We start from the raw sequence: 22,094 nt of genomic DNA on the forward strand, positions 1-22,094 counted from the left end.
TACAGAATAGGAGGTACCTGGCTCAACAGTAGTAACTGTGAGAGAAATTTAGGTGTCCTTGTGCATCACCGCTTAAGTATGAATCAGTAGTATGCTGCAGCTACTAGAAAAGCCAATGGAGTTCTAGGCTGCATCAACAGAAAGGCAGCATCAAGATGCTGGGAAGTGATAGCACTGCTTTATACTGTACTGGTGTGACCACACTTGGAATGCTGTGTCCAGTTCTGGTTACCATGATTCAAAAAAGATGCTGAGGCCCTAGAAAGGGCGCAGAGAACAGCAACAAAGATGATAAGGTGTCTGGAGGCTAAATCATACGATGTACGGTTCAGGGAACTAGGCATGTTTAGTCTAACGAAAAGAAGACTCAGGGAGACATGATAGCAGCTTTCCAATACTTGAAGGACTGTCCAGAGAAGAGGGCATCTCTTTATTCTCCATAGCACCTGAAGCAGGACAAGGACCAATGGTTAGAAGCTCACCAGAGGGAGATTCAACCTGGAAATGAGGAATTTCCTGAGAGTAAGATTGATCAGCCATTGGAACAGCTTGCTTCCTGAAGGTGTGGATGCTCCATCACTAAAGGTTTTCAAGAAAAGATTGGACAACCATTTGTCCTGGATGGTATAAGGACTCCTGCTTTGGGCAGGGGTTGGACTAGAACAGTGGTGGCGAACCTATGGCATGCGTGCCAGTGGCGGCACTCAGAGCCCTCTCTGTGGGCACGCGTGCCATGCCCCGGAGATGGCAACCGTCCCTCTTCAACCAGCCGCCCGCTAACTCACCGAGGTCCCATGTGGCCGGATGCATCCCAGCATGGCTTGTTTCCCTCCCCACCGTCTCATCCCTCCTGGCCTCGCATGCTCTCCTTTTCCCGGGCACAAGCCACTGCATCACCTCCTCAGCTGTCAGCCGTCCGTCCAGCTCAGAGGCAGCTTCTCTGAACTGCTGGCGGCGGGCTGCGGAGCTGCTGACAGACACTGTCGGCCCCCATGCGCTCGCTGGCCTCTGTGTGTGGGGGCTGATGGTGTCAGGCAGCAGCCGCCCCGGCCCCTGCCTCGCCTTGCCCTGCAACAATGGCACCCCCGCCCTGCCTCGCCTTATCTCGCCTCACCCCGCAGGACAAGCTCCTGCCCACCGCCCCACCTGCCAGAGACCCCCTGGATGTCCCCCAACCCTGCCCGGCCCACACAGGCGTCCCTCCCCACGATCAACATCAAGGTGACCATGCCCACCTTGGCCACACCCACCCAGTCTGCCATGACCACTACAGCCACGTCCACCCAGTGGGCCACGCCCACCTGGCACCCGGCGATAAATAAGTGGGTTTTGGGTTGCAGTTTGGGCACTCGGTCTCTAAAAGGTTCGCCATCACTGGGCTAGAAGAATCATTATGATTCTCTGATTCAATACCTAGAACTAGAGACACTAAAATGGAAATTGGAATGATTTCTACTTGTGATCAGGAGATTATTTTTCACCGGAAGCAGTCTTCAGCAGAGCCTGTAGGATGAAGATTGGAATCATAAATCCCCTTTTTGAGAGGTCTCTGGTATTGAAAGCCTGCCCCACTCTCACTTGAATAGATAGTAAGGAAGATGACCTTGACAGAAATGTACAAGTTCCATTTTGCAAGTGTCCAAGATAAAACATATGTTAAGTCTGCTATAGACAGAAAAGAGTCACACAGATACCTCCCTAATTCATAAGTATAAGAAGTGGGAGGAGGTACTGCATAATCAGACTTGCAGGATTTAAGTCAGCCTTACCAGATCAGACCAGACCAGGAAATCAACTCCACAGGAAGACTAAAAGAGTTTTTATTGAGAGTGGCTATCAAAACAGAATCTTGCTTGCATTTTCTCTATCATTTCATCCAAGTCATTGATAAAAATATTGAAAAGTAATGGGCCAAACCTTCTAGTAGTCGGGTTTGATGAGGAATCGTTGATGAACGTTTTATTTTAAATACTTGATCAGATTGCAAAATGTGCGTGTTTTAATTTATCAGTGCTGCAATGATACAGTGTTTGCTGCCGTACACTAATACAATATATATATATATATATATTTACATTTAATACCAGGGTTTTACAAAAGCTGTCAATGTATCAGATTGGACGAAACTTCTACAGTCCTTCTAATCCAGTGGAAATCCCTCAACACAAGTGAGTCGGCTACCTCACCTTGAAATGTTTGCAGCCTAAATATTTCTGTGGCAAATTAAGTTGTTTTATCCATGAATAATTCACTATCTGTTGAGATTTTTTTTCAGAATTATCCATTCATCTGATTGATGGCATTTTATCCACACATTATTCCTAGCCTAACGTTGTGAGATAAGCTGTGTTGATGGATGAGAAGTAATCCAAAATGAACCGGATGCTATATAGGTAGTCCTCAACTTATGACCACAATTGAGTCCCAAATTTATGTTGCTAAGTGAGAAATTTGTTACGTGAGTTTTGCCTAATTTTATGACTTTTCTCGCCACATTTGTTAAGTGAATCACTGTAGTTCTTAAATTAGTAACACGGTTGTTAAGTGAATCTGGTTTCCCCATTGACTTCGCTTGTCAGAAGGTCACAAATGGGGATCCCATGACCACAGGACTGTCATAAAAGTGATCAGTTGTCAAGCATCCAAATGTAAATCACATGACCATGGGGATGCCGCAACGGTCATAAGTGTGAAAAATGGCCATAAGTCACTTTTTTCGGTGCCGTTTTAACTTTGAACAATCACTAAATTAAGTGTTGTAAGTTGAGGACTACCTGTACTTACATAAGATTAGCTAAAGTTACTTGATCCATCGTTTGACTAATGAGTATAGTCTTCTCAGTGCGTAAACCACACTGAGTTGAACCACATGATATGCTTAACTGCTTAGGGTAGTGATGGGGAACCTTTTAGAGACCGAGTGCCCAAACTTCAACCCCAAACCCACTTATGTATTGCCGGGTGTCGGGTGGGTGTGGTCCACCGGGTGGGCATGGCTACAATGGTCATGGCAGATGGGTGGGCGTGGCCAGGGTGGGCATGGCCAGCTCGATGTTGCTCCTGGGGAGGGATGCCTGTGAGGGCTGGGCAGGGTTGGGGGAGATCCAGGGGTCTCTGGCAGGTAGGGCGGTGGGCAGGAGGCTGGTTCTGTGGGGTAAGGTGAGGCAGGGCAGGGGCTGGGGCCGGGGCGTCTGCTGCCTGACACCATCGGCCCCCGCACACAAAGGCCAGCAAGCGCATGGGTGCTGGGATGCATCCGGCCACGTGGGACCTCGGCAAGTTAGCGGGCAGCTGGTTGAAGAGGATGGTTGCCATCTCCGGGGCATGGCGCGTGTGCCCACAGAGAGGGCTCCGAGTGCCGCCTCTGACACGCGTGCCATAGGTTCGTCACCACTGGCTTAGGGCATGGGTTTCCAATCTTTTGGCTTGCCTGGGCAGCAATAAGTAGACAAAAATGTCATATCCAAGTCCAAAGATCTGGCTGACTGTGACCAACTGGAATAATAATAATAATAATAATAATAACAATAACAATATCTGTAATAACATCAAACACCCACATCTGCCTATCCCAGGTCCTTGGTAAGGACTCGATAGGTAGATAAAATGCCAAATCCAGTCTGAACCTGGCTGACTGTGCGATGATCCATAATAATAGTAATAATAATAATAATAATAATAATAATAATAATAATAATAATATAATCTACAAATCCTCCTCTCTCCCCTTATTTATTGATTTATTTGCTCTATCCCTGGACCACTATGTCTAATGGAGTCATAGCACTTTATAAACCTATGCTCGTAGTAAAACTCTTCTTATAAAACAGAACAGGCAATCCTCATAAACTCCAAACCATCAAATGAGAGCAAAATAAGATAGCCGCCACTTCCCATGCCATCTAACTCACACTTCAAACCCCTTCCAAAAGAGGGCCCTGACTTTTCCCCCAACCCTGCAGTCAGAGTTACGTTACAGCTCCACTACATTAAGGAAGTCACAACTCCTTTTGCCATCTGTGTTTGATTCTCGTGTGCTCAAAGGAGAGAGTGATGTTGATGTTACATTTCATGATATTCTTTTTAATGCAAATCTAGCTTCAGAGTGATTCTAGACGCCCCTAATAATAATGATGATAAAGTTGGAAGGGACCTTGGAGGTCATCTAGTCCAACCCCCTGCTCAGGCAGGAAACCCTATACCATTTCGGACAGTAATACCTCAATCAAGAAATTGCCAAAGAAGCCAACAGTAAACAGCCCAACCAAACAACCTCTAAGATCACTCCCACCAACACTGACAGGGGCAAGAAACTAGAATATAAACTGACAGTAAACCCCACTGCTCACTAGTGTTGATATTAGCCAGTCTGAGTAATAAAAATCTGCACAAAAACCACCAAGCTCAGAGAGTACCAAGGACCTCTAATTTCAACCCTACTTATAAATATTCTTTATTAGTACTAAAAGGGTCAGGAAGGAGAAACACCTCATGTGCCCCATTCAGTCCCATTCAGTGATTTCTCAGGGACTGGCCCCTTTTCTAGTTCATCCTTAACCTTTTTTTTGCTTTGCATGTCTATGAATGTCTTCTTCTGTTCTCTCCCTGCTGCTCGGAGTCTGTGTAAATAGACTAACTCAGAATTTTTTTTCCCCTCCCTTTTTAGGCTGACTCTCTGGCCCGGATTTGCCGTGTCTATTGGGCACTTTGAGAACAAAGTAATGCTCTGTGCAGATGTGAGCCACAAAGTCCTTCGCAGTGAAAATGTTTTGGAGTTCATGACTAATCTGTATAACAATTCAGACCGGGCACGTTTTGCAGAAAACTGTGAGAAGGAATTGGTGGGGCTTATTGTTCTTACAAGGTACAGTTTACCCCTTTGGAAACCGTGACATCTTTTTAAACATTATTTAACTTCATGGTCCCTTCAGTTGCTAACTTCATCCACTTAAGAGAATTTTGATTCATTTAGTAGTTTTGTATTACAGCTTTTAGAATTTACCTACATAGGAATCTGGGGACATGCTAAGATGGCTTCTGGGTAATTAATTAATCTTCTTCGCCTAATTTCTTTTTATTCTGTTTTTTGTACTTTTTATAATTTTTAAGTTTTTTTAATATCAATAATATTAATTTGTATGTTTTGTTGTATGCTACCCAAAATCACTTGATTGGATGGCCAGATTGATTGATTGATTCTTTCTTAAGTTTATGTGTTGCTTCAGTCATAAAATTATCTCTTAAGCAGCATTCGTTTCAATTCAATAACAATATAAATGTAATAATGTCTGCCAAATAAACAATATAATATGCAACAAATACATCGATTTTTTCCCCTCAATCTGGTCAAATCACATCAATTTTATTATTTTACTAGCATTTTAAATTCTTTCAACTAGACCAAGGTACTACAATTCACATTCTAAGAACAGAAATTGTTTTTCTCATTGTCTTTTCTTGCATAAGCCCACTTATTATAACTATATCTCATGTTTACAACAATGCTAATTTGGGTTTGAAAAGTATTTCACCCTCTTTGCAAATGATCCAGAAATTTTACTGACCACTCTAAGCTAAGAAGTAATGTTGGGAAGAGGCAAATCTGTTTTTATACCATTTTACTCGCAGACGTTATTTTTTTCTTCTTGCTGTCTTTAGAACTGTTTTTCTCCTGCAGTGGGAAAAAAATAAATCTTGGCTGGTTTTAGTTTGTTTTAGTGATGCTGCTTTATCCCTTGTAATGTAAATAATACTTTTATAATGCTACTTTGATATCTACAAGGAGAATTTTTAAATTACTTCATAGTAGGAAATTATATACATTTTATTTACCAAATTTATTCATAAGTATATGACAAGACTAATAAATAAAAATCTATTTTAAAAAAATCTGGACCAGCAAATTAACAAAACATAAATCAAAATAGTTATAATGCCTAATTATACTCTGTCTCCCCTGAAAAGTGGCAGCGTGTTTTTTTTTCACAAAAGAACAGGAATTTTGTCTACACTCCTATATGTTATCATACTTAACGACCTACCACTCATTTGATTTTTATGGGTGTGTAGAAGAAAGAATTATGTTCAGGGCACGTTAGAGAATACATAGAATATTTAGATTTTTTTTTTACTTGGCATTTCAGGTACAACAACAAAACATATCGTATTGATGATATTGAGTGGTCTGTAAAACCAACAGATACATTCCAGAAACGTGATGGCACTCAAATCTCTTATGAGGATTACTACAAACAGGTAATTGAGAACCTGGATATTGCATGAAGACTATGCTCCAATGTTTGTAAATATGGTATTGACTTGTAATTTCTAGCATTCCCAAACTGGTCACATTAGCTCAGAGTTATAATTCAACAGATCTGAAGGATAGCAGATCATCAAACATCTGCCTGTCTCAGGACCTTGGGAAGGACTTGATAGGTGGATAAAAATGCCAGATCTAGAAAATATTGGGTGATGCATTGCTTTGTATTTAAGTGGGAACAGTTTACAGGTAGTCCTCAACTTACGACCACAACTGAGCCCAACATTTCTGTTGTTAAATGATGCATGTGTTAAGTGAGTTTTGCCCCATTCTGCCACCTTTCTTGCCACAGTTGTTATTAAGTGGCTTCCCCACTGACTTTGCTTTGCAGAAGGTCACAAAAGGTGATCACACAACCTCAGGACACTGCAACCGTCATAAATATGAACCAGTTGGCAAGCATTTGAATTTTGATCACATGATCATGGGGATGCTCCAAAGATCGTAACTGTGAAAAATGGTCACAAGTCACATTTTTTCAGTGCCGTTGTAACTTTGAACAGTCACTAAACAAACTGTTGTAAATCAAGGACTAGCTGTATTCAGAATTCCTAGCGTCTTTTTTTCCCCAAATCTTTAATCATTCATTGTTTTCTTAGAATTATTGAATTGCTAAGAGCCAATCAGATTATCGTAGGAAAAGACAGTTTCTTTAAAGATAGACAGGTAATTCTGGAGCTCTCTTACACACTTTAAAGCAAGCTTATGTGTTCAGATCTTGAGTACTGCACAAGCCTAGAAAACCCGGGAAAATAGCTACAGAAATATAGGAGAAATCAAGTTAGGTCAATATATGAAGTACTTAGGAAACATATTAAGTATTTAGGAAAACAACATATTCTGTTAACAGGGAAAAATGTCTGGACTTTGACTCCCAGAATTTGGGGAATTGAAATCCAGACCTCTTAAAAGTTGCTAAGGTTGATGAGCTATAGCAGGGGTAGTCAACCTTGGCTCTTTTATGACTCGTGGACTTCAACTCCCAGAATTCCTGAGCCAGCCACGAGTCATAAAAGAGCCAAGGTTGACTACCCCTGAACTATAGCATCAGGGATTGGGAATGGAGCTGACTAGTTTTCTTCTGACCTTATATTTCTATCAACAGCAATACGATATCACCTTGACTGATCTGAATCAACCAATGCTTGTTAGCCAACTGAAGAGTAAAGGCAGCCATTCTGCTGAGCCCCGTGTGGCGCATCTAATCCCAGAACTTTGCTACATGACAGGTAAGCCAATGTCATTTGGCTCATTCAAACAACCGTTAGCATTCTGAGCTTGTCTTTAGTCAATTCTGCAGTATTTAAAAATTAGAGATGAAGTTTCTGGTCAGATCAAAGTTTGAAAACAATATAGACACGATCCAATCTGGGTCGGTCACCTCTGGTCCCGGTGACCGACCCAGATTGGATTTGGCAACATTATCCTGAGACACGTATATGAGAATATAGACAGACTATAGAGAAAGCACATGATCACATTTGGGTTGCTTGGCAGCCGGTTCACCTTTATGGCTGATTGCAATGTCCCAGAGTCACCTGATCGTGATTTTTGATATTTTTTTGCCAATTTCAGGCATTTAAATGCTGGTTTCTGGCAAAAAGTGCCCAATGAGTAAGCTTGGTTTTTTTTCTTGCAGATATTTTATTACCCAGACTAGGTAACATTATAGCAGCTTCAACCCCAAACTAGAAATATTCTCCTGATCCCCAAGCAGGATCAGGACCTTGGAGAGTTCCCTGCAGGTGACTTACAAGCAGTATTAGACCTCTAATCAGGAGATCTCTTGTTCCAGCATCTATGACAGTGTTTCTCAACCTTGACAATTTTAAGGCATGTGGACTTCAACTCCCAGAATTCCACAGCCAGCAATGCTGGCTGTGGAATTCTGGGAGTTGAAGTCCACATGCCTTAAAATTGTCAAGGTTGAGAAACACTGATCTATGACCATGTGAGCCCTCAAATGAGCTTTGAGGAGTAAGGGATTGGCCAGGTGTACAAGTGCTTGCTGTGACATTAGAATTAAGAGCCTTGCTCATGTGTGACTGGGAAGATGCTATGGAGGAGTCATCTGGGCCTGAGCTCTCAGATGAAGGGAGAAGACCTCAGCTACGTTACAGCATGCACCTGATTTTAAAAATCAGATCTGGTTAATACTTGTATAGGAGACACCCATAAAATTCCTGGAGGAAGGCTGTAGCAAAGCATTTTTGGATTGGCATCAGGAGTTGGGCTTCGCCTTTTATCTCCTTACATCCTCTGGCTGGGGAGCTATAAAAAATAAATACTGAAAGCTAAGCTTGAAGTGGGAAGACCTCTGGTTCATCAGTTTGGACTGTAATGACATAATATCTCTGATTCTTGGTTTTCGCCGTTCTTTTGATCCTGTGTGCCGCATGCTGATTTAGAGCTTAGTAAAAGTATTCCCCATTTTTTTACGTTAGGGCTTAGCAGACATGCAACTTCAGACTTTCGCTTGATGAGAGATCTCGCTCAACACACTCACTTGCCCCCACAGCAGAGACATCAACAGCTGTCTAGACTTGCTGACAATATTCAGAGGTAATGTTCTATCAAGATTGGTTGGTGTCAAGCATCTGACCGTGATGAGCAGGCTCCATAAATTCTTTATATATTCCATATTTTGGGTTTTTTTGCTCATTATATTAGGGTAATTGGATATTTAAGAGGGGGCATCAAGATATAAAACAAGGTGTCTCCATTCTATTGCAATTTGCATATCTATCTGAATGATCCCTGGCAATGATAAATTTGACCATTACTGATTGTAGAACAGTATGGCTTGCTTTCCAAGGCCTACTGCAGCCTCTCACTTCCTGTTTGTGGTCCTGGAAGGGATCCAGATGGGGAAATGATTTACAAGTATGTTAAGTTAATATAAGAACAGGGAACACATTGCAGGAAAGAATCATGGTTATAGCCTGCTTGAACTGACATAACAGTTGACTTGATGTTTAAAACAAATCAGCACTCAACCTCAACAATTGTATTTATGATGGAGCAAAATCACTCATGTCTCCTGCGAAGTTAAGTCTCACTGAATTCAAGATTCAGTTCACGCAGTTTCTACAGATTTGCTTCTTTATTTTTAACCACTAGATGGAGTTAAAGTATCATCAGTTTTCAGACACAAGGGCTACTCTGAAACACAAATGAATAGTTTCAGAGGAACTCCTTCAGAACTGAAAAATACTCTCCAGAAATGTCTTTATGTAGGGGGCATATAAGGAACGGTTGCTGGAATTGGGTATGTCTAATTTAATGAAGAGAAGAACTAGGTGTGACATGATAGCAGTGTTCCAATATCTCAGGGGCTGCCATAAATAAGAGGGAGTCAAGCTATTCTCCAAAGCACCCGAAGGCAGGACAAGAAGCAATGGATGGAAACTAACCAAAGAGAGAAGCAACCTAGAACTAAGGAGAAATTTCCTGACAGTTAGAACAATTAACCAGTGGAACAACCTGCCTCCAGAAGCAGTGAATGCTCCAACACTGGAAGTTTTTAAGAAGAGACTGGACAGCCATTTTTCTGAAATGGTATAGGGTTTCCTGCCTGAGCAGGGGGTTGAACTTGAAGACGTCCAAGGTCCCTTCCAACTTTATCATCATCATCATCATCATCATCATCATCATCATCATCATCATCATCATTATTATTGTTATTATTTGCACAGTTGTCCAGATGTTCAGATGGGATTTGGCATTTTTGTCTACCTATCAAGTCCTTACCAAGGACCTGGGATAGGCAGATGTCGATGTTTGAATTGATGGTATTACAGATATCATTGCAGGATGGAAGCTGTTCCTAGTAAAGCCGCCTTTTGCAATTGACTGATAGCGAATTTGTCAATGCCAAGGGTGTCCAAGAGGTGCTCCAGTTGTTTTGGGATTGCACCCAAGGCACCTACCGGTATTTGTATTGGTACTACCCTTGCTTGCCTTTGTCACAGTCTTTCTATTTCTATTTGTAGGTCTTTGTATTTTGTTATCTTCTCCAGTTCTTTCTCATCTATTCTGCTGTCTCCGGGCATTACCATATCCACTATCCAGACTTTTTTGTCTTTCTTATCGACAATTGTTAAGTCTGGGGTGTTATGTGGCAGGGGCTTGTCTGTTTGAATTCTAAAGTCCCAGAGCAATGTAACATTTTCATTTTCTATGACTTTCTCTATTTTATGGTCCCACTAGTTCTTGCTTGCAGGCAAATGATCTTTCTTGCAGATCTTCCAATGTACCGTTGTTGCTACTTTGTCATGTCGCTGCATGTATTATCATCATCATCATCATCATCATCATCATCACCACCATCATCATTATTTGATGTCATGGTTCCCACCAAACCCTTAGTGCATTAAAATGGGGAATCTGAGAAGGCTTGTATGTAGGAACATGGCATAATGCAGGGGTGGGCAACAATGGCAATTCTACAATCTGTGGACTTCAACTCCCAGAATTCCTAACCCAGCATAGTTGCCCACCCCTGGTATAATGTAATGTCTGTATCTCTTTCTCTTTCTCTGAGAGCTTAAGGGAAGATGGACTATATATACTATTTAGATATATCCCATATATTCTTTCCAGAAATATGTGTATATATAGTCAGTGGTCCATGTGTTCAATTCCCAGTGGAGTGCTTGAATGTCATAAAATAAAATCTTGCTGTGTTCTTCTGATAAGTCTCACTAAAGATGAAAGGGGTCAGGTTTTGCTTGATGATCAGTATAATTGGAAAGTATACAAAGGCTTCTTGATTCAATTGATTTGAGGGCTGCCATTTTCTTTCAGAAATAAAGACGCTCGCTTCGAATTAGAAAACTGGGGGTTGCAGATTGGATGCCAGGCATCCTTGACTGGACGTGTGGTCTCCCCGGAGAAAATCCTCATGCAGAATGAGGCAGTAAGTAACAGGCTTAGTATCCATTTTACTTTGTCTTGTTGAATGCTGGCTGCCTCCTCGCGTGTATTTATTTATTAAATTTATATGCCTCTCGTCTCACTGTCGAGCAACTCTGGGAGGTTTTCGACACCGTAAAAGTGAGAATATGAAAAATACGAAATCGCTAAAAACATTCAAATATCAAGCATTAAAAAATAAACAAAAATGGGTAAACTAGAAACTACCATGCAAACAAGGTGGAGGTGGGATCGTCTTAGTTTGCGAACCACCTGCAACGGGGAACGCTCCCATCCGGCCTCTGAGCCAATCAGCAGAGCCGTGTTTTCGGGTGCGGGCGGATCTCACCTGATATTGCAGAGAGAGGGAACCACAGAGAAAAGGGTCTTCTGTGAAAAGGCTGTGTGAAATTCCTTATCAGAAGAACCGGTGGGAAACCTGTAAAGTATTCATTTAGTATTTAAGGCACTTGGTGAGAAAGTAGGAGGCCCCCCCCCTCACTTTCCTGAATGTATCCCGCATTAAAATTATAAGGACAGAATCACTTCTGGCTTTGTTAGTGAGATAGAATAGGGCTCAGCCGTTGAGGTGGTGTATAGGTGGTCCTTGACTTATGACCACAATTAAAGCCCAAAATTTCAGTTGCTAGGCGAGACAGTCGTTAAGTGAGTTTCCCCCCCATTTTGCAACCTCTCTCGCCACAGTTGTTAAATAAATCACTGCAGTTGTTAGGTTAGTAACACCGTTGTGAAGTGAATCTGGCTTCCCCATTGACTTGGTTTGCCAGATGGTCACAAAAGGTGATCACATGACACCGGGACACTGCAACCGTCATAACCAGGGGGTTGCAACCAGAACAGGGGTTGGACTAGATGACCTCCAAGGTCCCTTCCAACTTTATTATTATTACTAGCTCTACCCGGCCATGCGTTGCTGTGGCTCAGTCTGGTTAAATGGAAAAGAAAGAAAAGAGAAAGCGCACGTTTCTAATATGTTTAATTTCACAGTGCTTGTGGGTATACAATATTTTTTGTTGTTCCATTGTCTGTGCATCACTTCCAACACAGTGTCACAAGAAATAATTAAATCAAAATGAAAATAAATCGAAATCTATGAAAATTTAATTTAACAATGCAATCGGAAACATTGAAATGGAATGGTAAAATTGTAGCGTGTGTTGCTTTTACGTCCAACAGATGGTGCTGTTTTTCAAAAAAGCATGTTTTTACCTGTCACAGGTGTGACATCTATAAAATATAGGTATATAAAAACACGCGCCTATTCGAATGCAACGTTGTGTCAAAATTTCAAAGCAATCGGTGAAGAACTTTCGGAGATTTAAGATTTTGAACAAATGAACATTTACATTTTTATTTATATAGATTATTATTACTTGCCAAGCATCTGAATTTTCTTCTTGTGAACACGGGAATGCTGCAACAGTCCTAAATGTGAAAAATGGTCATCAATCATTTTTTTTCAGTACCATTGTTATTTTGAACAATTACTGAATGAAGGTTGTAAATTGATGATTGCCTGTAATACTTTTTCTCTATTTTTCTTGTTGAAAAGTAAAATTCCTCCCCTTTTCCTCTCTCTCTCTGAGTTACTGCTATTCTTTAAGTTCCCAGAACTTTGTTTTTATGGATCATGCAATGTTATATGCAGAACATACTTCCTACAAAGGTCTTGGAAATGGCATTTATCTGTCCTTTTCTTTTGAGAGCTTCTTTTCAGTTACTGATGTCTTTGTACCTTTTTGTTCCTTTTTTTTTTCCTGCAGTGTTCTCCAGTGAACCCTGGGGACTGGTTCAGGGATTTGCGCAATATGAAAATAATCAGCGAGACTCGTCTGGAGAGATGGCTCATCCTGTGTAGTTACAACCACACAGATCTGATCCATAATTTTGTGAACTGCTTGAGAAGAGTAGGAAGTCCCATGAATTTTCATGTTCAATATCCCAGAATGTGAGCTATGTTGAATTCTTCGTTCTTTCAAGGCGTTTTAATTGACCTTTTTAATGTGGACTTATCAAGCATTTTAAACCTAGGATTCTAAATAAGATAGACATTTTGGTAAATTTTAGGAGAAGCAGGATTGGCTGTTTGCTTGCTTTTGGCTGTACACTGGTTAAAGGGGCCTGGCTTTGTTGTTCCAGTATGGCAGGATGACCCACCACATTTAACCAGCCACATTATTTTTGGCTGCTGCTGCTTGTTCATGATGACAATGAGGGTGCTTACCGCAAGGAGGTTGAGGATTTGGTGAACTGGTGTAAGGAAAACAGCCTAGTTTTAAACACTGGAAAAACCAAAGAGATCATTGTCGATTTCAGAAAAGGCAGGCACAGGCACACTTCTCTGTGCATTAATGATTCACCTCTGGAGATGGTTACCAGCATCAAATTCCTGGGTGTGCAGTTAACAAGTAGGCTAGCTTGTCGCTCAACAGTGAGACACTGGTGGAGCAGGCACAGCAGCGCCTGCATTTTCTGTGTCGCATGAGAAAAGCACATCTTCCTTCCCCTGTCCTGACCACTTTCTACAGGGGGACGATCGAGAGCCTCCTGTCATACAGCATCACAGTCTGGTTTAGAAGCATCACTGCGGTGCAGAGAGTGGCGAGGGTGGCTGAAGATCATTGGCAGTTCCCTCCCTTCCATCCAGGACATAGCATATAAGCGTTGCTTGAGCAGGGTCCGCAAGATTGTCTGGGACACTACACACCCTCTTCCCGACCTGTTTTCCTTGTTACCTTCCGGGAGGAGGCTTCGTGGTATCCGAAACGGAACATCCCAATTCAGTCAACAGTTTTGTTCCATACAGTATTAACCTCGTGAACTCTAAAGCTTCCTCCTTCCGTTATGCATTCAAGATGGACAGTGATTAATATTTATATGTTGCTTAGATGTAAGGATGTAGGTCTATACATACGTTGTATATAGTATGTTTAAATGTGTGCTCTGTATGTGTACACTTTGAGAGCAAGCAACTAACTTTCATTTTTAATGTGTGGCATTGTGCCCACAGTAAAAAATGACAATAAAGGTTATCTATCTTATCTATCTATTACTTAAGAGCCCTCATGCTGCGTTGGCACAACATGAGTGAAGGGTCTGCAGAAAGAAGGACCCTCATAAAAATCAAGATGGCAGTCATAGCTACATTATTGAAACTCCAAACCTTTTGGTGTATCCCAGCTGCCATCTTGCACAACTGTCATTGCTTGGACCAGCTTCACCAATTGAGGAAGTCCAATCATGCTTAAGTTCCCTCTGATTCTTAGAAGACTTCCTCTTTGTTGGGGCTGGAAAGTTAACATGGAAATCAGTTGTCCTGGCTCCAGCTGGAATTTGCATTTATCAGTGAAATTCATGACTGGTCACCAAAGGCAGATGCTTTAGACCAGAGGTGTCAAACTCACAATGTCACATGACATGTCACGACGTATCGCGACTTTTTTCCATTGTCGGCAATGGGGTGGGCGCGGTTTTGGCATGACGCATCCGGCCCGCGGGCCGGCAGTTTGACACCCCTGCTTTAGACTGACATTTGTATATTTAACATGGTCTTAAGCATGTTATTTCAAGAGTAAATTAAATTTTAAAAAGAAATGAGCAAATAGTTTTACTCACTTGTAATCTCTCTCTCTTTCCTTTTAACCCCTCCTCTTTTGGCCCATAGCTGAAACTTTCTGGTTGGTCCATATAGAACATACGCAAAATACATTCTAAATAAAAACATATAGGTGAAATTAAGTAAAATACAAAATGATTACTTGGCTACTGTGTATTTTAACTTTTATAATGTCTAGAATTGTTTTTATTTTATTTTAATTCTGTTTGCTGCTCAGAGTTATTTGTTCAGTTATAGGTGGCCATATAAATTGGATCAATAAATAAAAACATGACATACTGTAAACTAGACAGCAGCACAGCAGCCTTTTACAAACAAATACAATTACAAACCAATTAAAAAGCCAGGGAAAATAAAAAAAAGTCTTCAGAAGACATGAAATGTCCTTTATGTAAAATTATCCTTATCTGAAAATCACATTGCTTTAAAAACCAGGCTTAATGGAAAATCCTAATTCAGCTTGGACAAGCAAAGTACTCTAATTTATGACAATTTAGCTGGTCCCATGCATGTTATCTGTTTCTATGAATTACATCACTATAGACCAGTGTTTCTCAGCCTTGGCAACTCTAACATGTGGACTTCAACTCCCAGAATTCCCTAACAGGTATGCTGGCTAAGGAATTCTGGGAGTTCAAGTCCACATGTCTTAGAGTTGCCAAGGTTGAGGAACACTGCTATAGATCATGTTTTCCTCCCAAGAAAGTAAATATAGGTTACTAATAATCTGCAAAGATGTTGACTATATGGATAGGATGGTGATGAACTTTACATTTGGCATCGTATCTTTAAGAAGCAATTAGTGTACTGAAAAATATGCTGTCATAAGTTGTCAGAAGGGTGATGTTTTCTAATATGTTCTCATTTTGGTCTGCAGGGTGCCAATAAAAGAGGGCCCTATGTCGTTTGTGAAAGTCCTACAACAGCATGTGAATCCTGAGCTACAGCTGGTATGCATACTGAATTGCAAAAAAAATTGCTTTTGAAGTGTATTCAGTGGAGAAAAAGATAATTGCTGATTATCTAGGTCTCTAGAAGGAAACTCTTGAAGGATGGTCTTCCCAGAAGAAACAATACAATTGGCCAAAATAGTAACTTAATTTTTCCATGGTAATGATTCAATTTTGTATGTCGACAGCTGTCCCTGTAGCCTGGTATGGAAGCTTCTTTTATTTCCAGAATACGCTGAAGTCCAAAGGAATAGAATCAGAGTTGGAAGAAGTAGTTTAAATAGTTTATAAGTGAACCAATTCTATTTGGAATGGTAGAATGATTTGAAACGTTTAAAAGCAAGATCTCTTAGAAAAAGGCTATCTTGACACATGTGGTCAGCCATAAAACATGCATATTAGAAGGCAGTCTAATGTGGTTGCTCCTGGCCCCCATATTTTCTTCCTGTGCCTGAATATTTCTCTACTGACTCTACCCCAGACATGTCAAACACAAGGCCCGGGGGCCAGATGCGGCCCGCAAAGTTTCATGTGGCCCACGAAGCCCTCCTGGAAACAGTGAGGGAACGGCCCCCGCTGCCTTGGCCCTGGCCCAGGCCAGCCAGGAGCCAATGTACAATTTTGTGGTGGCCATCTTGGCACTTGCCCCAGTGGACCATGCCTTGGCACTTGCCCCGGTCCCACCCCCTTCTGCCAGAGACCCTCAGATCTGTCCCACTCCTGCCCAGGCCCCCACAGGCACCCTTGACGCGAATGATGTAGAGCTGGCCACACCCACCCAGTAGGCCACACCCACTCCATCCACGCCCACCCAGTAGGCTGCACCCACTCTGGCCACACCCACCCGGCCCCCTGAGGGCAACCGCAATGCTGATGCAGCCCTCAGTGACATTGAGTTTGACACCCCTGCTCTACCCGGTTTGCATTTCAGTATTTTTTTCTATGCAGGTAGGAATCACTTCCATTTAAAATCTGAGTTGCGGTGGTCTGTTGTTTTATTATTTAAAGGATGTCTAAGACTTTGGAGACATTTCTGCATGTAATAATGATGTTGGAAGCTAATGTTTTCCTTTACAACATTTCCAATTTTTAAAATGTGATGTAATCTAAAAAAAATTTCAAGTTAGAGACAGGAAGTCCTCAACTCATGACCATAATTGAGCCCAAAATTTCTGTTGCTAAGCAGTGCGGTTGTTAAGTGAGTTTTGCCCCATTTTACAACCTTTGTTGCCACAGTTGTTAAGTGAATCACTGCAGTTGTTAAGTTAGTAACATGTTAAATGAATTTGGCTTCCCCATTGACTTCACTTTGTCGGAACGTTGCCAAAGTTGATCGCATGACCCTGGGATATTTTCAACCCTCATAAATACAGGTCGGTTGCCAAGCATCCAAATTTGGATCAGGCGACCACGAGGAAGCTGCCATGGCTGTGAAAAAATGATAAGTCACTTTTTTTCAGTACCCTTGTAACTTGGAATGGTCACAAAAGGTTGTCAATCGAGGGCTGTAATACAAAAGGCCAGTAGATACAAATGGAGACCTCAACAGAAAGTTGAATTTCTGGGTATCACACACCAGAAACTATGCTATATAATTTTTGCGTTTGTAACTTTAGGTGTTGTTTCTCCATCTTTCTTCAGAGTCTGTGATTAGGAGATGAAAAATGTTCAGTGATTTGCTAGTTCTGAGGGTTGCAGACTTAAAAGAAACATATCCGGATTTTTGGGAAAGTAATTTTATGGCCACAACAACACATTACACACAACACACTAAAAGAAAAAGAAAAAGCTAGATAGCATAGCTGCTGTCCTGTTTCAAGGTTGCAACTATACCCAGGCAGAGACAGTTTTTAAGGGGTTGAAGTATTTATTACAATTCAGACAGACAACAGCGGACAGGATTGTTATTTCAAATACCTAGTAGAGAGGGCTTGTCTGAAAAGTGCTGATTGCAGTTCAAGAAGCAAGAGAGCATCCAAATAAATTCCTGGAGTCCCAGAATGCCAAATCAGGTAATCAGCAGGTCAAAGAATCACAAACAGGAAGCAGGAACAATAGCCAGGAGCTGGAATACTGAGCTGCTGAACCCAAAGCAGCTACATCAGTGTTTCTCAACCTTGACCATTTTAAGGCATGTGGACTTCAACTCCCAGAATTCCACAGCCAGCAACGCTGGCTGTGGAATTCTGGGAGTTGAAGTCCACATGCCTTAAAATGGTCAAGGTTGAGAAACACTGAGCTACATAAATCTCTCTCAGACAGCTGGCTGCAATTAATGAGGTCTCACCACAGTGAGGAGTCTTATTGAATGACGATGCTATGCTTGCCACTGTATATATATATCGAGACCTGGGACTTGGGAGTCATGCCTCATCATCTGACTGCTCCAGGATCTGGAGATGCTTATAGGTGATGAGCCTCCTCAGAGGAATCATGTCTTGAAAGATTCCTGAGGCTGACAATCCACAGTCTCAGCTGAGGCCGACAGAGTCTGAATCTGAATCATGGCTCATGACAGCTGTGAGAGCGGAAAAGACAGCATTGTAGGGAACAGTTATCTCCACAAATGGGTAGGGCAGTGGTGGCGAACCTATGGCCCGGGTGCCAGAGGCGGCACTCAGAGCCCTCTCTGTGGGCACGTGCGCCGTCGCCCCAGTCCTAGGCCTTCAGCTGGGTTTTATAAAACCTTTTCGCTTTAGGCCTCCGCCGCCGGGTGCAAAAAAAAAAAAAAGGTTCAATCAGTCAATTTCAACTTCTCGCGGGGAAAAAAAAGATCTTGCAAAGTTGGAATTGATTGATTGAACTTTTTAGTCCCACCCAGTCTGTCGTTACCACTGCAGCCACCCCCACCCAATGGGCCACACCCACCCAATTGGCCACACCCAGCCAATGGGCCACACCCACCTGGCACCCGACGATGCATAAGTGGGTTTTGGGTTGCAGTTTGGGCACTCAGTCTCTAAAAGGTTCGCCATCACTGGGGTAGGGATACGTCTTCCCTCCTTGAACGGTTCTGCTTCTCTTGTTTCTGTTTCTAGGTATTATGTGTATTGTCTTCCAACAAAAAGGATTGTTACGATTCTGTGAAGAAGTTCCTGAGTCTTCACCAGCCTATCCCTAGCCAGTGTGTGCTCGTCCGCACATTGTCTAAACAAGGCATGATGATGAGTGTGGCTACAAAAATTGCTATGCAGATCATCTGTAAGCTTGGAGGGGAGCTCTGGGCGGTTGAGATACCAGTAAGTAATTCTTTCTGTATAAAGTTAGACGTTGACCATACCGGGGACAGAAGTAAGATTAAGATTTCTGATCAAGCCTGAAATGACTTGCAGTCAATCGCAATGATTTCTGATTTCAGCTTATCTAACAGCAGGAACTAAATCCCCTCCCCACTCTGTCCCAAAGGGGGCTTTTTTAAAGGGCAACTGGACTTTGTGCTTCCTTGAAGACATTTCACTTTTCATCCAAGAAGCTTCTTCAGTTCTTCTTCAGTTCAGCTTCTTCGGAACTGAAGAAGCTTTTTGGATGAGAAGCGAAACATCTTCAAGGAAAAATGAAGTCCAGTTGCCTTTTGAAAAAGCACCTATGGGACCACCATGACTCGGATGACTGAAAATCTAACATATGCTATTAGACATTTATAATAATAATAATAATAATAATAATGATGATGATGATGATGATGATGATGATGATGATGATGATGATGATGATGATGATAATAATAATAATAATAATAATAATAATAATAATAATAATAATAAATAAAATAAAAATAAAAATAAAAATAAAAAAAAGTTGGAAGGGAGGTCATCGAGTCCAACCCCCTGCTCCTGACAGTTAGAACAATTAACTTCCTGACAGTTAGAACAATTAACTTCCTGACAGTTAGAACAATTAACTTCCTGACAGTTAGAACAATTAACCAGTGGAACAACCTGCCTCCAGAAGTGGTGAATGCTCCAACACTGGAAGTTTTTAAGAAGAAACTGGACAGCCATTTGTCTGAAATGGTATAGGGTTTCCTGCCTGAGCAGAGGGTTGGACTAGATGACCTCCAAGGTCCCTTCCAACTTTATTATTTATTTATTATTATTGTTGTTGTTATTATTATTATTATTATTATTACTAGTGTTAAATCTCCATAGAAACCTCAGGTTTTGATTTATCCTCTAATTCAGTTGTCATTTCTTTGACAGTTAAAGTCTCTCATGGTCGTCGGCATTGATGTCAACAAAGACACCATGAACAAAGGAAATTCAGTTGTTGGATTTGTGGCCAGCCTGAATGCCTCAATTACTAAGTAAGATTCTTTATTTCCAGCAAGTTTCAGATGTTGCCACGGCAGCTCCATGCCGAGGGTAATGGTGACATCACAGTTGTGGATACCCAGTTGGGGGCTCCCTGTTAAGTTGCCCACTGAAGTGGTACCCATCTATCTGTTCGCATTCACCCGCTTTCAAACTGCTGGGTCAGCAGGAGTCGGACCTTGTGACGGGCGCTCAACCAGTCCTGCAGCAGCAATCGGCTCTTGAACACAAGCCTGCCAGTTGTCAGCCCTGCGCCCTAACCTCGTGAGCCACTGCACTCTTCAGTAGTTCAGTAACATCTGGAAGAGAAGTTCCCCATTCCTGGACCTGTGTTAGTCTTTAAACTATGCCGAGAGCTTTGTAACTGATTGACATAATCTTCCATGCAGGTGGTATTCGCGTTGCGTTTTGCAGTGTGCAGGAACCAGTATGGCAGATTGCTTAAGGATCTGCATGGAAGGTAAAGAGTAGCCTACTGTCCAAAGTTACACCAGTATTGAAAAAAGTGTCTTAGGACCGTTTTTCACCCTTAGGACCGTTGTAGCATCCCTGAGGTCCCGTGATCAAAATTCAGACACTTGGCAACGGGTTTATATTTGTGACGGTTGCACTGTCCTGGGGCCATGTGATTCCCTTTCGCCAGATTCACTTAACAACTGTGCCACTAACTTAACAACTGCAGCGATTCACTTAAAACCCCTAGGGCAGTGGTTCTCAACCTTTTTAATGCCGCGACCCCAACCGGTCGTATGTTGAGGACTAAACCGGTAGTAAGTCGAGGACTAAACCGGTTGTAAGTCGAGGACTAAACCAGTCGTAAGTCGAGGACTACCCAACCGGTCGTAAGTCGAGGACTTTCCCTGCCCGGGAGCGCTGCGCATGCGTGGTTCCGTCCCCTGCGCCGGCCGAGGCGTAGCTGGCAAGCGGCAGAGACGGAGCAGGCCGACCACCAGCTGGCCCAGCTCAAGGGAGGTAAGGCACCCGCCGGAAAAGGGGAAAAAAATGGCGGACCAAAAAAATGGCGGACAGCCTTGTTTGGCGACCCCCATGAAATGGTCGATCGACCCCAAATGGGGTCCCGACCCACAGGTTGAGAACCACTGCCCTAGGGCAAGAGAGGTCGTAAAATGGGGCAAAATCCACTTAACAGATGTCTCACTTCGTAACTGAAACTCTGATCTCAATTGTGGTCGTAAGTCGAGGACTACCTGTATGCTGTACCATTAGAGTTAGTCTTCAGCTTAAAACCGTTTTGTTCAGTGACTGTTCAAAGTTACTTCGACCCTGCAAAAAAGTCACAACTTAGGGCCATTGCAGCACATCACATGATCAAAATTTGGCGGCTTGGCAACTGGCATGTATACGCGACAGTTGCTGTTTCCCATTTGCAACCTTCCCAGCTGGCTTCCAACAAACAGAGTCAGTGGGGAGGGAGCCAGATTCACTTAATATGTGAGTTCACTTAACAACCGCACACTGGTCATTTAGCAAATGTGGCAAAAAGGCTGTAAAATCGGGCACGACTCACTTCACAACCGCCTTGCTTAGCAACCGAAATTTTGATCTCAATTGTGGTTGTAAGTCGAGGACTACCTGTAAAACTTTACCTGCCTGGAAAAAAGTAAGGTTTTTTTTTTCAAAATAGTGCTAGTTTTTCTTTTTCCTTTGGGAAGACGATTACAAGTAGTCCTCGACTTAAAATCGTTCACTTAGTGACTGTTTGAAATGACAACGGCACTGAAAAAAGTAACTTATGATTGTTTTTCACTTTTATGATTGCAGCATCCCCGCGGTCACATGATCAAAATTCAGATGTTCGGCAACTGACTCATATTTATGACAGTTGCAGCGTCCCTGGGGGTCATGTGATCACCTTTGGCGACCTTCTGCCAAGCAAAGTCAATGGGGAAGCCAGATTCTTTTAACAGCCGTGTTACTAACTTAACAACTGCAGAGATTCA

The 22,094-nt window shown here is 42.2% G+C and overlaps 1 protein-coding gene across 1 annotated transcript in view; it reads left to right on the top strand.

The window, feature by feature from the left end:
• Positions 1-22,094, top strand: part of PIWIL4 (piwi like RNA-mediated gene silencing 4) — a 35,874-nt gene that overhangs the window by 8,150 nt on the left and 5,630 nt on the right. The window contains exons 5-15 of the mRNA XM_015823780.1: positions 2,088-2,168; positions 4,667-4,864; positions 6,144-6,255; positions 7,428-7,551; positions 8,767-8,884; positions 11,129-11,240; positions 13,021-13,205; positions 15,751-15,823; positions 18,862-19,062; positions 20,023-20,126; positions 20,523-20,593. Coding sequence (XP_015679266.1) covers positions 2,088-2,168; positions 4,667-4,864; positions 6,144-6,255; positions 7,428-7,551; positions 8,767-8,884; positions 11,129-11,240; positions 13,021-13,205; positions 15,751-15,823; positions 18,862-19,062; positions 20,023-20,126; positions 20,523-20,593 — 1,379 coding nt within the window. The remainder of the gene's footprint in view (positions 1-2,087; positions 2,169-4,666; positions 4,865-6,143; positions 6,256-7,427; positions 7,552-8,766; positions 8,885-11,128; positions 11,241-13,020; positions 13,206-15,750; positions 15,824-18,861; positions 19,063-20,022; positions 20,127-20,522; positions 20,594-22,094) is intronic.

The sequence above is a fragment of the Protobothrops mucrosquamatus genome, unplaced genomic scaffold, assembly GCF_001527695.2.
Source record: "Protobothrops mucrosquamatus isolate PMUCROS unplaced genomic scaffold, P.Mucros_1.0 scaffold1984, whole genome shotgun sequence".
Classification (NCBI taxonomy): domain Eukaryota; kingdom Metazoa; phylum Chordata; class Lepidosauria; order Squamata; family Viperidae; genus Protobothrops; species Protobothrops mucrosquamatus.